This window comes from Atractosteus spatula, chromosome 24 (assembly GCF_055471065.1).
Source record: "Atractosteus spatula isolate fAtrSpa1 chromosome 24, fAtrSpa1.hap1, whole genome shotgun sequence".
NCBI classification, from domain to species: domain Eukaryota; kingdom Metazoa; phylum Chordata; class Actinopteri; order Semionotiformes; family Lepisosteidae; genus Atractosteus; species Atractosteus spatula.
In genome coordinates, this window is record NC_142729.1 from 14,506,146 (window position 1) to 14,521,781 (window position 15,636).

Sequence of the window (15,636 nt, forward strand, 5' to 3'; positions counted from 1 at the left end):
AGCTCTGATTGGAGCGGAGGCGCATCCGTTGCTGACATCATCGCCAGCCTGCGGGTGACCAGGATGCTGCAGAGCAGAGCCCTGGTCTGGCCGTCACCAGCTGGTCAGGTGCAGCTGGCTAATTGCTGAGGCTGCGCCTAACGAGCTCCTCGTGCACCTGGAGCCGGCCTCGTACAGCCCTTCCCAGAATCCCCCTGGGAGTGGAAGAGTGGTCAGCTCAGGATTCTGGTGACGCTCGAGACCGCACAGCCGCCGCCAGCCAGTCAGAATCTTGTTTTCGGAGCGCAGAGGAAGGTGGAACTGGAGTGTCTCAGGCTTCTGGCCTGCCCTCAGTGTAGCATCACTCTTCCTCACCCTCTCTCACTCTTCCTCTCTCTCTTTCTCACTCCTGCTCTCTGTTTGTCTTTCCCACCCCCACGTGCCCTCCTTTCCTTTCCTCCAAACTCCTGGCCCCCAACTCGGCCCTGTCTCTGCTGCCTCTCCTCCTCTTCCCCCTCTCCCCCCTCCCCCTCTTCCTCGTCTTCCTCCTCTCCCACCTCCTACTCCCCCTCTCCCCCTCTTCCTCCTCTTCCTCCTCTCTCACTTCTCCACCTCCTCTCCCCCTCTTCCTCGTCTTCCTCCTCTCCCATCTCCTCCTCCCCCTCTCCCCCTCTTCCTCCTCTCCCCCTCTTCCTCGTCTTCCTCCTCTCCCACCTCCTTCTCCTCTCCCCCTCTTCCTCCTCTTCTCCTCTCTCACATCTCCTCCTCCTCTCCCACCTCCTCCTCCCCCCTCCCCCTCTTCCTCCTCTTCCTCCTCTCTCACCTCCTCCTCCCCCTCTCCCCCTCTTCCTCGTCTTCCTCCTCTCTCACATCTCCTCCTCCTCTCCCCATCTCTCACCTCCTCCTCTCCTTCTCCCCTTCTCCTGTCCTCCGTCTCTCAGCGCCTCTCCCTCCAGCCCGACAGAAGGAGTGGACCCCAGTTATTGTTAAGAGCAGTCACCCCAATGGTACCTCAGCATCCCCCCCCCCCCCGCCACACTGTGTCCCGCTGTGTCCTGTAAAACCTCCCTGGCCAGCCCCCCACTGTACCCCTGTAACACTCTTTGGGGGTGGCGTCTCTCTGTAGTGCCTCTCCTCTCCCTGCCCCCTGCTGTACCCCCGCTGTACCCCTGTAACACTCTTTGGGGTTGGCGTCTCTCTGTAGTGCCTCTCCTCTCCCTGCCCCCTGCTGTACCTCCACTGCACCCCTGTAACACTCTTTCGGGGTGGCGTCTCCTCTCCCTGCCCCCTGCTGTACCCCCACTGTACCCCTGTAACACTCTTTGGGGGTGGCGTCTCTCTGTAGTGTCTCTCCTCTCCCTGCCCCCTGCTGTACCCCCGCTGTACCCCTGTAACAGTCTTTGGGGTTGGCGTCTCCTCTCCCTGCCCCCTGCTGTACCCCCACTGTACCCCTGTAACACTCTTTGGGGGTGGCGTCTCTCTGTAGTGTCTCTCCTCTCCCTGCCCCCTGCTGTACCCACCGCTGTACCCCTGTAACAGTCTTTGGGGGTGGCGTCTCCTCTCCCTGCCTCCTGCTGTACCCCCGCTGTACCCCTGTAACAGTCTTTGGGGTTGGCGTCTCCTCTCCCTGCCCCCTGCTGTACCCCCGCTGCAGGAGGGAGGTGTGTGTGTGCCCCCTGTAGGGTTTGGGGTGACCGGGGTCCCCAGAGCGCAGTGGGGTGCTCTGCCCTGTGTGGAAGAGACTGTTAGAGAGACGCTTCTTCAACCTGCTTCTCTCTCTCTCTCCTCTCTCTGGCCTTTTTCTGTCTCTCTGTGCCTCCATCTCTCCCACTCCTCTCTCTCTCCCACTCCTCTCTCTCCTACTCCTCTCTCTCCCTGTCTCTCTCTCCCACTCCTCTCTCTCTCCCACTCCTCTCTCTCCTACTCCTCTCTCTCCTACTCCTCTCTCTCCCTGTCTCTCTCTCCCACTCCTCTCTCTCTCCTACTCCCCTCTCTCCCACTCCTCTCTCTCCTACTCCTCTCTCTCCCTGTCTCTCTCTCCTACTCCCCTCTCTCCCACTCCTCTCTCTCTCCCACTCCTCTCTCTCCTACTCCTCTCTCTCCCTGTCTCTCTCTCCCACTCCTCTCTCTCTCCCACTCCTCTCTCTCCTACTCCTCTCTCTCCCTGTCTCTCTCTCCTACTCCCCTCTCTCCCACTCCTCTCTCTCTCCCACTCCTCTCTCTCCTACTCCTCTCTCTCCCTGTCTCTCTCTCCTACTCCCCTCTCTCCCACTCCTCTCTCTCTCCCACTCCTCTCTCTCCCTGTCTCTCTCTCCTACCCCTCTCTCTTCCACTCCTCTCTCTCTCCCACTCCTCTCTCTCCTACTCCTCTCTCTCCCCGTCTCTCTCTCCCACTCCCCTCTCTCCCACTCCTCTCTCTCTCCCACTCCTCTCTCTCCCTGTCTCTCTCTCCTACCCCTCTCTCTTCCACTCCTCTCTCTCTCCCACTCCTCTCTCTCCTACTCCTCTCTCTCCCTGTCTCTCTCTCCTACTCCCCTCTCTCCCACTCCTCTCTCTCTCCCACTCCTCTCTCTCCTACTCCTCTCTCTCCCTGTCTCTCTCTCCTACTCCCCTCTCTCCCACTCCTCTCTCTCTCCCACTCCTCTCTCTCCCTCTCTCTCTCCTACCCCTCTCTCTTCCACTCCTCTCTCTCTCCCACTCCTCTCTCTCCTACTCCTCTCTCTCCCCGTCTCTCTCTCCCACTCCTCTCTCTCTCCTACTCCTCTCTCTCCCTGTCTCTCTCTCCTACCCCTCTCTCTTCCACTCCTCTCTCTCTCCCACTCCTCTCTCTCCTACTCCTCTCTCTCCCCGTCTCTCTCTCCCACTCCTCTCTCTCCTACTCCTCTCTCTCCCTGTCTCTCTCTCCTACCCCTCTCTCTCCCACTCCTCTCTCTCTCCTACCCCTCTCTCTTCCACTCCTCTCTCTCTCCCACTCCTCTCTCTCCCTGTCTCTCTCTCCTACTCCCCTCTCTCCCACTCCTCTCTCTCCTTGTCTCTCTCTCCTACTCCTCTCTCTCCCTCTCTCCCACTCCTCTCTCTCTCCCTCTGTGCCTCCTTTCCTGTCACCCTCTCCCTGTCTCTCCCTCCCGCTCCCCTCTCTCCCTCCCTCCGTGCCTCCTCCTCTCTGTCTGTCTGTCTCTCTCCTTCCTCAGTGCCTCCCTGTGCCTCCTGCAAGGCCGGAGCCGGGCCCCTGGGGGCCCCCTCCCTGAGCCCCCCCCGCGCAGGCGCTGCTCCCGCGCCCCGCCGCTCCCCCTACGCCTACACCGTGCCCGCCTTCGCCCCGGCCCACCCGCCGGCCCTGCCCGCCGTCTTCCAGCCCGCCGGCGGCTCAGGTACGCCTCCGGCAGCGTGGCCCCCCCAGTCCCGCAGAGCGCCGCGTCTCTAGTGTCGGGGTCCCCTGTCCCGGCGGCTTGCTCTCACTCGCGTTACCCCACCCTCCACCCCCCTGTAGGACGATCCTCTGGGCCAAACCGGTTCCAGTCATAATAATAATAATCCTGACACTTCTATAGCGCCTTTCTGGACTCTTAAAGGAAGTGATGGAGTGTTACTGTGTGATCAAGCACACGTTCAAACCCATGATTCCTCTAACGAGCTGAAAAGTTAATTGAGGGGTCCTTGATTGAACCGAACCAAGCGCCTTATTTTAAAAATAACAGTTCCTGACACTTCTATAGCGCCTTTCTGGACCCCCCACTCAGAGCTCTGTACAGGTCAGGGGGATCCCCTCCACCCCAGCTCACCCTGCGGTCCGTGTGGGTCCTGATGCCCCAGTATAGTGACGGGGGACACTAGACTGTAAACAGGCGCCGTCCTTCGGATGAGACGTCAGACCGAGGTCCTGACTCTCTGTGGTCATTAAAAATCCCAGGGCGTCTCTCGAAAAGAGTAGGGGTGTTACCCCGGTGTCCTGGCCCAATTACCCCCCTGGCCTTTACCCATCATGGCCTCCTAATAACACCCCTCTCTGAACTGGCTCCATCACTCTGCTCTCCTCCCCACTGAGAGCTGGGGTGTGGGGAGCGGACTGGCGCCTCATCCAGGTGGGGGTACACACACTGCTGGGGGTGGAGGGGATCCCCATGACCTGTACAGAGCTCTGAGTGGGGTGTCCAGAGAGGTGCTGTAGAAGTGTCAGGAATTGTTACAAAGGACCCTTCGAGACAGAGTGGTCCAGTTTCAATGAATCTTTCAGCCCGTTAGAGGAATCATGGGTTTGAACGTGTGCTTGATCACACAGTAACACTCCATCGCAGTAACTTCCTTGCAGAGTCTCGGGCTGTATGAAGTCGACGTTTTCGCCTCTCCTTGCTGTTCCCTCAGTGGCCGCAAGGTGGCAGCACTCCACTCTGTCACTGGACGACAACTCTTGTCAATTCCCAGGTGGCAAACAAGGAGGCACAATTTAGCCACAATTAGGGATTGGGCTGCCTGATAATCTGTGATAATAATCACTGACTGCACCATAAATGTACCCTGATAAGCTTGCAATATCTAGAGCCTGGCTTGGATTGGTATGCAGTGCAGGAAAAAGTCCTTTAACATTATTTAACAGTTTTTTCAGTGACTGCACTGCTGGAAACAATATAGTAAAATTTTGTTGCTTTGTCGTGACAAAATTTTTGTTTTGAGGTCTTATTATCTACCATTTCCTCATATGTTGTCACCTTCAGTACTGCCTCCGATGTCATTAAAAGCAGATATTCTCCTCGCACACAAGAGGTGTTGCAGTTATACAAAATGTGATATTATTTCTGTAGCATCTTTCATACCAGAAGACCCCAAGAGATCCTGAAAGATCTTAACATAGAGCTGGGGATCCACTTCATCCCCCAGTGCAAACTGCAGCCCCACCCTGGGAGACACACAGTGGTCATTCTGCTCCAGCAGCCCCCACCTGGGAGACGCACAGTGACCATTCTGCACCAGCAGCCCCCACCTGGGAGACGCACAGTGTTCATTCTGCCCCAGCAGCCTCCACCTGGGAGACGCACAGTGTCCATTCTGCACCAGCAGCCCCCACCTGGGAGACGCACAGTGATCATTCTGCACAAGCAGCCCCCACCTGGGATACACACAGTGTTCATTCTGCACCAGCAGCCCCACCTGGGAGACGCACAGTGATCATTCTGCACCAGCAGCCCCACCTGGGAGACGCACAGTGTTCATTCTGCCCCAGGAGCCTCCACCTGGGAGACGGACAGTGATCATTCTGCACCAGCAGCCCCACCTGGGAGACGCACAGTGTTCATTCTGCCCCAGCAGCCTCCACCTGGGAGACGCACAGTGATCATTCTGCACCAGCAGCCCCACCTGGGTGTTTCACTAATTGAATTAAGGGGTGTCATTTGAGTCAGTCTGTGGTCAGATTGTTCGGACCCCATTGGAGTAAACAGCCACAGGATCATTAATGACCAGGTAGTGAGGACCCACCTTTAACCTCTCATTCCGAGCTCGACACCTCCTGGAGCACAGCGTCCAGAGGGCAGAGCGCCCCCTACAGGTCCCCCGACAGGATGGTTCTCCTTAGAGCTCACTCTGTGTCCTCTTCCTTTACCACATTGTTTCCTGACTCTCTCTCTCTCTCTCTCTCTCTCTCTCTCCTCTCTCCCCCTCGCCCCCCAGCACCCGTCTCCGCCGCCCGCAGGCACGAGTCCAGACCCCCGGGGGCTCACGGCGCCCCCCCTGCTGCCGCGGCTGCGGGCACAGCCCTTTTCTCCTCTTCCTCCTCTTCCTCCTCCTCTACCGTCCCCACGCCCACGTCTCTGCTCCCGCCCAGGCCCCCCCGACGTGTGACCGCCTCTGCCCCTGCCCCTGCTGCTCCTGCCTTTGCCCCTGCTCCTGCCCCTGCCGCTCCTGCCTTTGCCCCTGCCCCTGCCCCTGCTGCTCCTGCCTTTGCCCCTGCTCCTGCCCCTGCCGCTCCTGCCTTTGCCCCTGCCCCTGCCCCTGCTGCTCCTGCCTTTGCCCCTGCTCCTGCCCCTGCCGCTCCTGCCTTTGCCTCTGCCTCTGCCCCTGCTGCTCCTGCCCCTGCTGCTCCTGCCTTTGCCCCTGCCCCTACTGCACCTTCCTTTGCCCCTGCCCCTGCCCCTGCTGCTCCTGCCTTTGCCCCTGCCCCTGCCCCTGCTCCTACTGCTTCTTCCTTTGCCCCTGTCCCTGCCCCTACTGCTCCTGCCTTTGCCCCTTCCTTTGCCCCTGCCCCTGCCCCTGCCCCTGCTCCTGCCTTTGCCCCTGCCCCTGCCCCTGCCCCTGCTGCTCCTGCCCCTACTGCTCCTGCCTTTGCCCCTGCCCCTGCTCCTCCTACTGCTCCTGCCTTTGCCCCTGCCCCTGCTCCTGCCTTTGCCCCTGCTGCTTCTCCTGCCCCTGCCTCTACCCCTGCTCTTGCCCCTGCCCCTGCTCCTGCCCGCCCTCCTGCCCCTACCCCTACCCCTACCCCTGCCCCTGTCCCTATCCCTATCCCTATCCCTGCCCTTGCCCCTGCCCGCCCTCCTGCCCCTACCCCTGCTTCTGTCCCTATCCCTGCCCTTGCCCCTGCCCACCCTCCTGCCCCTACCCCTGCTCCTGTCCCTACCCCTGCTCTTGCCCCTGCCCGCCCTCCTGCCCCTACCCCTGCTCCTGTCCCTATCCCTGCCCTTGCCCCTGCCCGCCCTCCTGCCCCTACCCCTGCTCCTGTCCCTATCCCTGCCCTTGCCCCTGCCCGCCCTCCTGCCCCTACCCCTGCTCCTGTCTCTATCCCTGCCCTTGCCCCTGCCCGCCCTCCTGCCCCTACCCCTGCTCCTGTCTCTATCCCTGCTCTTGCTCCTGCCCCTGTCCCTACCCCTGCCCTTGCTCCTGCCCCTGCCCCTACCCCTGCTCTTGCCCCTGCCCGCCCTCCTGCCCCTGTCCCTATCCCTGCCCTTGCCCCTGCCCGCCCTCCTGCCCCTACCCCTGCTCCCGTCCCTATCCCTGCTCTTGCTCCTGTCCCTGTCCCTACCCCTGCTCTTGCCCCTGCCCACCCTCCTGCCCCTACCCCTGCTCCTGCCCCTGCCCTGCCTACAGTCTTCCAGCCTGCAGCTGGCACAGGTACAGACGGGCACACTGGATCAGTCGGTGCCTCGCGCATGTCAGCCGCATGTCGTGAGTCTGGGGACAGTTCTGGTCACGCGTTCCAGTATGAGCAGCGGAGAAGTCCTGTTAAAACTGAGTCCCAGTGGCACGTCTTTACGCAAAGGGCGGTGGGGGTGTGGAACAGGCTGTCCAGCCATGCTGTAGAAGCCGATAACCTGGTTTTTCTCGGGGTGAGATCCTGGTACCAATTATTTACCGAGCAACCAAAGGGCCTTGGCTCATTTGTGACCTTCCCTGACGCCTCACAGTACATGCCAAGATGTAAATGTAAATTTAATCTTTATCGCACCTCCTTCTTGCTCGCTGTGCATGGTTTCATATTAGCTCTCCTTGTCCAGAGTGCACGTCAGTGCTGCTGGGAGCTGGGAGCAGTGTGCAGTGCACCTGTGCATGTCTGTGTGTTTCTGCTTGTCCTTGCTCACTCCTGTTCTTCCAAACGAGTGACAGTGGGTGCCTGTTCACGGCCCCCACTTCCTTCACCTTAATGGGTCGATTTGAGGGGGGCGCGGTGGCACAGCGCTGGGGCTCCGGGTTCCATTCCGGACATGGGGTGCTGTCTGGGTGGAGTTTGCATGTTCTCCTCGTGTTGTTGTGGGGTTCCCTCCAGGCGCTCCTGTTTCCTCCCACATGTTTTGGCTCATTTGGCTTCTGGGAAAACAGGCCCTGGTGTGTGTGAGTGTGTGTGGGTGTCCTGTGATGGACTGGCGTCCTGTCCAGGGTGTAGCCTGCCTTGTGCCCCTGTTGCTTGCTGGGATAGACTCCAGCTCCCCCGCGACCCTGGACTGGATAAAGGGGTTCGAAAAACGGTTGATCTGGCGTGAGCGGTGCTTGCCTTGCAGTTGGGCGCCCCCTTTATTTTCAAAGAGCGGAGGGGGCACCCCCCTCTTTGGCTCCAGCCGTATAGGCGAGCTCCTGGGGGGCGCAGTCCGGAAACCGGGGGTGCGCCAGCTCGGTGGGGCCCCGAGACGCTCAGCGCGTGTGCTTCTGTGCTTCCAGAGATCCAGAGGGAGCTGGGCACGCTGGCTGAAGAGGAGGACGACTCCAGCGCCGCCTGTCAGGGTGAGTCCCCGGGGCGCCGGGACCCGGAGGAGCTCCCCGCCTGGGGGCGAGTGGTTCCTGTTCTCCCAGGCGGTGGAAATCAGGCTTGTTTTCCATTCACCCCCGGCAGCGATCGCACACATCTGGATCACATGGCAGGATGGCTGCCACACCAGATGTTCACAGCTGTTCATGCCACTCGGCCCAGCAGTCTGCAAGACGGGTTTTTTTTGTTTTTCAGTGAGCTGTTCCAGCACATCTCATCTTTGTGCAGCCAGCCGCAAGCTGTCAACAGCTGGGGCTTTCTGTCTTGAAACATTAGCCAGGTCTGCTGCTACTTTACGGTCCTCAGGCTTCATGAGCAAAGGACCGTGCACACCGCACTTTGGACAGAATAGGCCACTCCTCTGAGACATACCATGCTCTTAAAAGTTCAGTCTATGAAGAACTTAGGGTCTGAAAAGTTTGGGTTTTCCACATATTAAAAATGTTGCACACCCTAATATACTGTATAGCAACACGGCACGCTCAGATCGTCTGAATGGGCTTTTAATATTAATATTGTATTTTTTTTTTATGAAGGGTCTCAGTTCTCTTCCTGCTGATTTCATCCACAGGGTCAAAGGTCAACGCCGGCGCCCAGGAAAGCGAGTGGGTCCCCACTCTCAAACCGGCCCCCCGCCCTCTGAGCATCGGCCGCCCCGAAGACCTTCCCCGGCCTCCCCGGGCCGCGGGCAGCATCAGTATCGCCAACCAGGGGCCCCACCCGCCCACCGAGACCAGCGCCGGTCCGGGAGGAGAGCTGGCGTCGCCCAAGCCGAGCCCCGCCCCGGAGGAGAGAGGCAACGTGAAGACGTGGGGCGGAAGAGGGGCAGGAGGGGCCGCCCTGCACAGAGGGTAAGTGCACGAGGATACCACTGTCCGACACGGCTTGGCAAACATAACATAAGAGAGGAGATTATTAGCTGTTAGCACACGTACATCGGGATTCATATATCAGCTGTTCACTCGGAAACGTGCACAGTACAGTGGGTAACACTGTCACACAATGAGCACAGTCATTTACAGAACAGTAAATAATAATAATTAATAAGATCAGATCACTTTATTGGCCATATACAATTTCTTGCATTAGGAACGTGTCTTTTCGCAGACCCCAGCTTGCTCTCCAGGAGACACACAGACGGGGAGAGAGAAGCTGGGGGGTCAGAGCGCAGGGTCGGGCATTTATATGGCGCCCCTGGAGCAGCTGGGGGTGAAGGGCCCTGCTCGGGGGCCCAACGGAGTAGGATTCCTCTGCCGGCCGCGGGATTCGAACCAGCAACCTCCCAGACACACACCACACATTATTGTTGTAATAATGACAGTACATCAAAGCACAACAACTTATAATGGGTAGTACACGACAATAAACACATCAATACGTTCATTTGAATAAACAATATAATAATAATAAACTTTATTTTATATAGCGCCTTTAAAGGTGGCTTCTCAAAGCGCTTTCCAGAATGACAACAATAATAAATAAGAAGAATACACAAGATAAAACACAATGACAATACACAGAGGAGACCGTGGATGGTGATACTGAGTCTGGATTTGAAGGAGTTTAGAGAAGGTGACTCTCTGATATCCTTGGGCAGAGAGTTCCAGAGCTCGGGGGCGTAACAGGAGAAGGCCCTGTCACCCCTACAATGTAGACGGGCTTGGGGGGACAGTAAGGAGAGCAGAATTCGAAGAGCGAGGGTTTTGCGAGGCGGGGAGTAGGGCGATAATAGCTCAGACAGGTACTGAGGTGCCAAGCCATGCAGAGCCATGTAGGTGAGCAGGAGGATTTTAAAGTCTACACAGAATAGCAGGCTAAACTGGTGTCATTAAACAGTAGTGCTAGTGTATAGCCTGGGAGTGCTGTTACAAGATGTATTACGTAGTGTGGCACCGTGGCCCCAGCAATGCTAACTTCTGGGTACCACAGTGCCATCCGAACTCACCTGCCTCACCAGAGGGCTGGAGAAACCGGCCTCGGCCTGTCAGCGAGCTGATCTGGCGCCGTAGAAGGGACCAGCTCGGAGAGACCCTTGGGATCTAACGCAAAAGTTGGGCGGGTTCGGAAAAGTCCCAGGGTGCAGCTCCGTGCAGCGCCTGTAGGGGCTCAGTTCAGAGACGAATCTCGCAGGCTTAAGTGAAACACCGGTCGTCTGTAGCTTCTGAGCCAGAGGCATTCCTTGTCTCCCCCTACCGACTGCTGTAGAAATGTATCATCTGTTCCCTGGCCAAACAGGATCAGCCAGTTGTTACAGTGTGATAATAGTGCTAGGGACATCAGAACGGCTGTGTGACACTGGACCATGGTGGGGAGGCTGGGTTGGTATGACACTAGCTGATTAAGTATCCCTGGCCAAACAGGATCAGCCGATTCTAATAGGGTTTGTATCCCAGGGACACCAGGACAGCTGTCAGGTTGAGGGGCAGAAGTACTGCAGGTTTAATACCGGTCCCTGGCCAAACAGGATCTTGGCCAGATGTGTGTGGTTGAGGCCTGGACCGGGGAGGGGAGGCTGGGTGGGATGACATCAGCTGATGAGAGGGATTACCTGAATCGTCGCCAGGTCTCATGGACTAGAAGTTACCTGTAAAACCTGGTGCGGCCTCCCAGGAACAGGATTGCTTGTTTTGATTGTCACTACTGTACAGGTCGCCTAACCAAAGCAGAAGTGCAGGGCTGTGCTTCTCAGCCGGAGTTCCTGAGTCTTAGAGGACAGAGTGTTTAGGGCGTAACGTTCTCAGAACAGGTTCTGCGTTTCTAACTTAAAAAGATTTGTTTTTACAACACAGTATTTTCCAAATGCACGTTAACGCTGCAGGCTGGCAGTGTCACAGTGGTGCTAAGCGCCCTCTACTCACCTGGTGTTCGTGTGGCGTAGTAGGTATTGTGCAGAGGGTTATGGGTCTGAATCTTTGGTATGCTGTTGTGCATATACAGATTTTGATGTGCATTAACATATTAGCAATTTTTTTACGGTGATACATCATGGTTTTTCGGAAGTTACTGTGCTCCGTTCCTCAGCTGGTTGGGTTTGAGACTTCAGGTGGATTTTAATGTGGGTTCAGGGCTGGAGAGGCTTAAATGCTGCTATTTCGCAAAATGCCAGATGTTGCCGGTGACCGAGGACGCATGTAAATCACAGCTGACGGTCTCGCGCTGGAACCGTAGGCTCTGGTTCTGCAGCTTCCTTCCTGTCGCTGATGCGTGCGCCAGTGCCGTGGCCACAAGTGTCGAAGCTACAGCCGAACCCCTGCTTGTCACGGTCGTCATTCCACCCCTCGAGGGCGCTCCACTTGCTCCTGTCAATAGTCCCCTGCGATCGTTGACACGTGCTCCAGGCGTGCCCCTGTCGGGAGATCATGGATGGGATTTCCAGGTCTATCCCAACTCTTTCAGAAAACGTCGGCTTCACCAACTCGTGTGCCACAAGTATATTTTTTTTACTGTTTCCACAGCACTCGATGTCTCAATGAATGTAGGTCCCAACTTTTGCTTCTCTCTCTCGATGGCTTCACATAATAATAATAATAATAATAATAATTGCTTACACTTATATAGCGCTTTTCTGGACACTCCACTCAAAGCGCTTTACAGGTCATGGGGATCCCCTCCACCCCCAGCAGTGCGTACCCCCACCTGGATGAGGCGCCAGTCCGCTCCCCACACCCCAGCTCTCAGTGGGGAGGAGAGCAGAGTGATGGAGCCAGTTCAGAGAGGGGGGTTATTAGGAGGCCATGATGGGTAAAGGCCAGGGGGGAAATTTGGCCAGGACACCGGGGTAACACCCCTACTCTTCTCGAGAAACTCCCTGGGATTTTTAATGACCACAGAGAGTCAGGACCTCGGTTTGACGTCTCATCCGAAGGACGGCGCCTGTTTACAGTCTAGTGTCCCCCGTCACTATACTGGGGCATCAGGACCCACACAGACCGCAGGGTGAGCTGCACACTGCTGGGGATGGAGGGGATCCCCCTGACCTGGAAAGAGCTCTGAGTGGGGGGTCCAGAGAAACGCTCTAGAAGTGTCAGGAACTGTTATTTTTAAAATAAGGCGCTAGCTAGGTTTGGTTCAATCAAGGACCCGTCAAGACAGAGTAGTCCAGTTTCAATTAATCTTTTAGCTCGTTAGAGGAATCATGGGTTTGAACGTGTGCTTGATCACACAGTAGCACAGAGACGCCCTGGGATTTTTAATGACCGCCGAGGGTCAGGACCTCGGTTTGACGTCTCATCCGGAGGACGGATATACTTTCGGTTCGTAGCCATCGGTCCGCACTTCTCCACTTTATTAATGATAAACTCTCCCCATTCTTCACACTGGTGTTCCATGGGGCAATCGGGATATTCAACCCCCCTTCCCAGGTGCGAATCCGCCTCCCGTAATCGAGAGGCTTTCTCCTCGGGGGAACTGGTCTTCCTTTCTTTCTCCCTCTCCATGTTAGGCGGTCAAAAAAACATTCCATGAAAAAAAAATCAAACGCACGACGCTACACAAGACCACCGTTCGGCACAAACACTGAAACAGTACCGGCGGACACCTGAGGGGGCGCTGTTTTGGTTGGGACTGGAAGGAAAAAATGGCGTACCGGACGGGAGAACGTAAATCCCGATAACGCAAATCCGGGGTTCGACCTATATATAATTTTCGGGGTGCTGCCTTAGCTCGTCCTGTAAATTTGAGGGGTCAGTGGCTCCCCAAGACGTAAGATTGTTCTCCTTTACGAGAGTCTGACCTGAGCCCTGGTCTCATTGTCCATCAGCCCTGAGAGTGCAGCCTCTAAACTGCAGCCGTCTGGCCCGGTACCAGCCGGGGTATCGGGCGGCTCGTCCGCACCCCTGCAGCCCGAACCCGGAGTAGCCCCGAAAACGGACCAGCCGGTGGAGTCTCCCCCTCCGGCACCACCTCCGCAGAGAGTGGACAGAAGGATCGAAGACGTTCCGGAAAGCCCAGTGACCCCCCAGACCTCTCCTCCTCCGCTGCCCCAGGCTGCCCCCCCCGGGGATCCCAGCAATTCTACCCAGACACCCCCAGCCCGGGACCAGAGGCCCCTGCTGGGGGGGCAGCCGCCATTGGCTGAATTAGGCCCGGCTCTGGACGGGGCGGCCAATGAGAAGGAGGAAGGGGTTGAGCCGGCGCGCGGATTGGAGGACGGGGAAGAGGGGGCGGGGTTTGAGGCCAGGCAGGAGGAGTTACTTCCTGTGCTGGGCGCCCAGCTTCCTCTCCACCGTGCCCAGGGGTAAGTGTGGGTGCGGCGGCCCCCCCTGCATGGCTTGGCACGGTGGATTTTAAAGATGGCGGCAGTAAAGCTTTTCGAGTGGCTGAATCGGGACCAGCCCGCGGAGGCTAGCCCAGCGGACGGGTGTCTCCGCGCGGAGAGGAGAGAAACCGGGAGAGAGATCTCGGGGAGGCGCGGATCGACTCCTGGCTTGCCCTCTCAGGATAGGCGAAAATGTTTTTCGCCCCGCCCGGAAAAAGATACCGGAGCGGCCGCCCCCCCCCCCGTTGGACGGAACGGTATCTGGACTGACGTCAAACAAGAATCGTTTTCAAATTGAGAGCACCCTTCGTTTCAAGATCCAGCGCCCCTGTCACAGTGCCTCTATGTGACAGATTTACATGGCTGCTGCCTGCATATATGTATTTAGCCTTCTGCATCGGCACTTGCTCCTGGTGAGGATGAGCTCTAACAGTAGTTGCTTGTGTCGAGATATTTGCTGTCACATCAGCCACGACTCCCCTGGTCAACCCCTGTGCTTCTCCCAGAGCCGGGGCAGCTGGATGATGCTTCTGCTTCTAGGAGTGAATTGCAGTGTGAGCTCGGCAAAGAGGAGCCGTTCATTCGGCACTGCAGTGTTTTATCATGATGTATCCCTGACCCCTGACCCCTGACCCCTGACCCCTGAGCTCTGATGCTCTGGGGTGCCCCTGCTCTGATTGGCACTGCAGTGTTTCATCATGATGTATCCCTGACCCCTGACCCCTGAGCTCTGATGCTCTGGGGTGCCCCTGCTCTGATTGGCACTGCAGTGTTTCATCATGATGTATCCCTGACCCCTGACCCCTGAGCTCTGATGCTCTGGGGTGCCCCTGCTCTGATTGGCACTGCAGTGTTTCATCATGATGTATCCCTGACCCCTGACCCCTGAGCTCTGATGCTCTGGGGTGCCCCTGCTCTGATTGGCACTGCAGTGTTTCATCATGATGTATCCCTGACCCCTGACCCCTGAGCTCTGATGCTCTGGGGTGCCCCTGCTCTGATTGGCACTGCAGTGTTTCATCATGATGTATCCCTGACCCCTGACCCCTGAGCTCTGATGCTCTGTGGTGCCCCTGCTCTGATTGGCACTGCAGTGTTTCATCATGATGTATCCCTGACCCCTGACCCCTGAGCTCTGATGCTCTGGGGTGCCCCTGCTCTGATTGACACTGCAGTGTTTTATCATGATGTATCCCTGACCCCTGACCCCTGACCCCTGAGCTCTGATGCTCTGGGGTGCCCCTGCTCTGATTGTAACTGCGGTGCTTCTCGCTGCTGTATCCCTGAACCTTGACCTCTGACCCCGGCCCCTGAACTCTGCTGCTGAGTGGCGCCCCTGCCCTGATTGTAACTGCGGTGTTTTATGATGATAGATCCCCGACCCCTGACCCCTGAGCTTTGCTGCTGTAGGGTGCCCCTGCTCTGATTGTCCCTGAACCTTGACCTCTGACCCCTGAACTTTGCTGATGTGGGCTGCCCCTGCTTGGATATTTACTGCGGTGTTTTATCCTGATATATCCCTGACCCCTGAGCTTTGCTGCTGGAGGGTGGCCCCTGCTCTGATTGTCACTGCAGTGTTTCACACTGATGTATCCCTGACCTCAGTCTCCCTGTCCATCAGCCCTGACAATGTGGCCACAGAGCTTCAGTCATCTGATCCAGAAGCAACCAGAGCCCCTGGGGCTCCATCCACACGGGAGCCCAGATCAGAGGAGCCCTTGATGGAAGAGAAGCTGGAGAAGGCTGCCCTCCCAGCTCCAGCGCAGAGCAGAGCCGACAGGCAGACGGAAAGGGCATTGGCCCCTGGGCGCCCGCCCTCTCCAGGATCACAGACTGTCCCCCCCAAAGCCCCCTCCACGACTCCTCAGGAACCCGCACCTCATGTCCAGAGCCCCTCTCAGGAAGAGCAGCCCCCACTGGCCAATGCAGGCCCAGTTCCGGATGAGAGCACCAATGGGAAGGAGCTAGGGGAGGGGCCTGTGTCTGGATTGGATGCCCCGCGGGAGGAGGCGGAGTCAGGGGCGGGGCAGGAGGAGGAGGTGTCCCTGGGCGCAGTGGTGGGCATCCTGGACCGGGGGTAAGTGCGATAGGGGCACACGGGCACCACTCTTGTCGCATGGCTTGGCACGGAGGATGGCAGAAGGAGCAGCACAGGAGGATATCGGCGTCTGCG

The 15,636-nt window shown here is 57.7% G+C and overlaps 1 protein-coding gene across 10 annotated transcripts in view; it reads left to right on the plus strand.

Annotated features, from left to right (window-relative positions):
* Positions 1-15,636, plus strand: part of LOC148815968 (EH domain-binding protein 1-like protein 1) — a 63,082-nt gene that overhangs the window by 21,107 nt on the left and 26,339 nt on the right. For 4 of the 10 annotated variants that reach the window (XM_088904824.1, XM_088904827.1, XM_088904832.1 and 1 more), the window contains 7 exons: positions 921-986; positions 3,171-3,350; positions 5,644-7,077; positions 8,119-8,181; positions 8,778-9,057; positions 12,966-13,442; positions 15,085-15,540. In XM_088904824.1, the coding sequence (XP_088760950.1) occupies positions 921-986; positions 3,171-3,350; positions 5,644-7,077; positions 8,119-8,181; positions 8,778-9,057; positions 12,966-13,442; positions 15,085-15,540 (2,956 nt within the window). The remainder of the gene's footprint in view (positions 1-920; positions 987-3,170; positions 3,351-5,643; positions 7,078-8,118; positions 8,182-8,777; positions 9,058-12,965; positions 13,443-15,084; positions 15,541-15,636) is intronic. The other 6 variants (XM_088904828.1, XM_088904825.1, XM_088904829.1 and 3 more) reach the window with 6 other exon arrangements.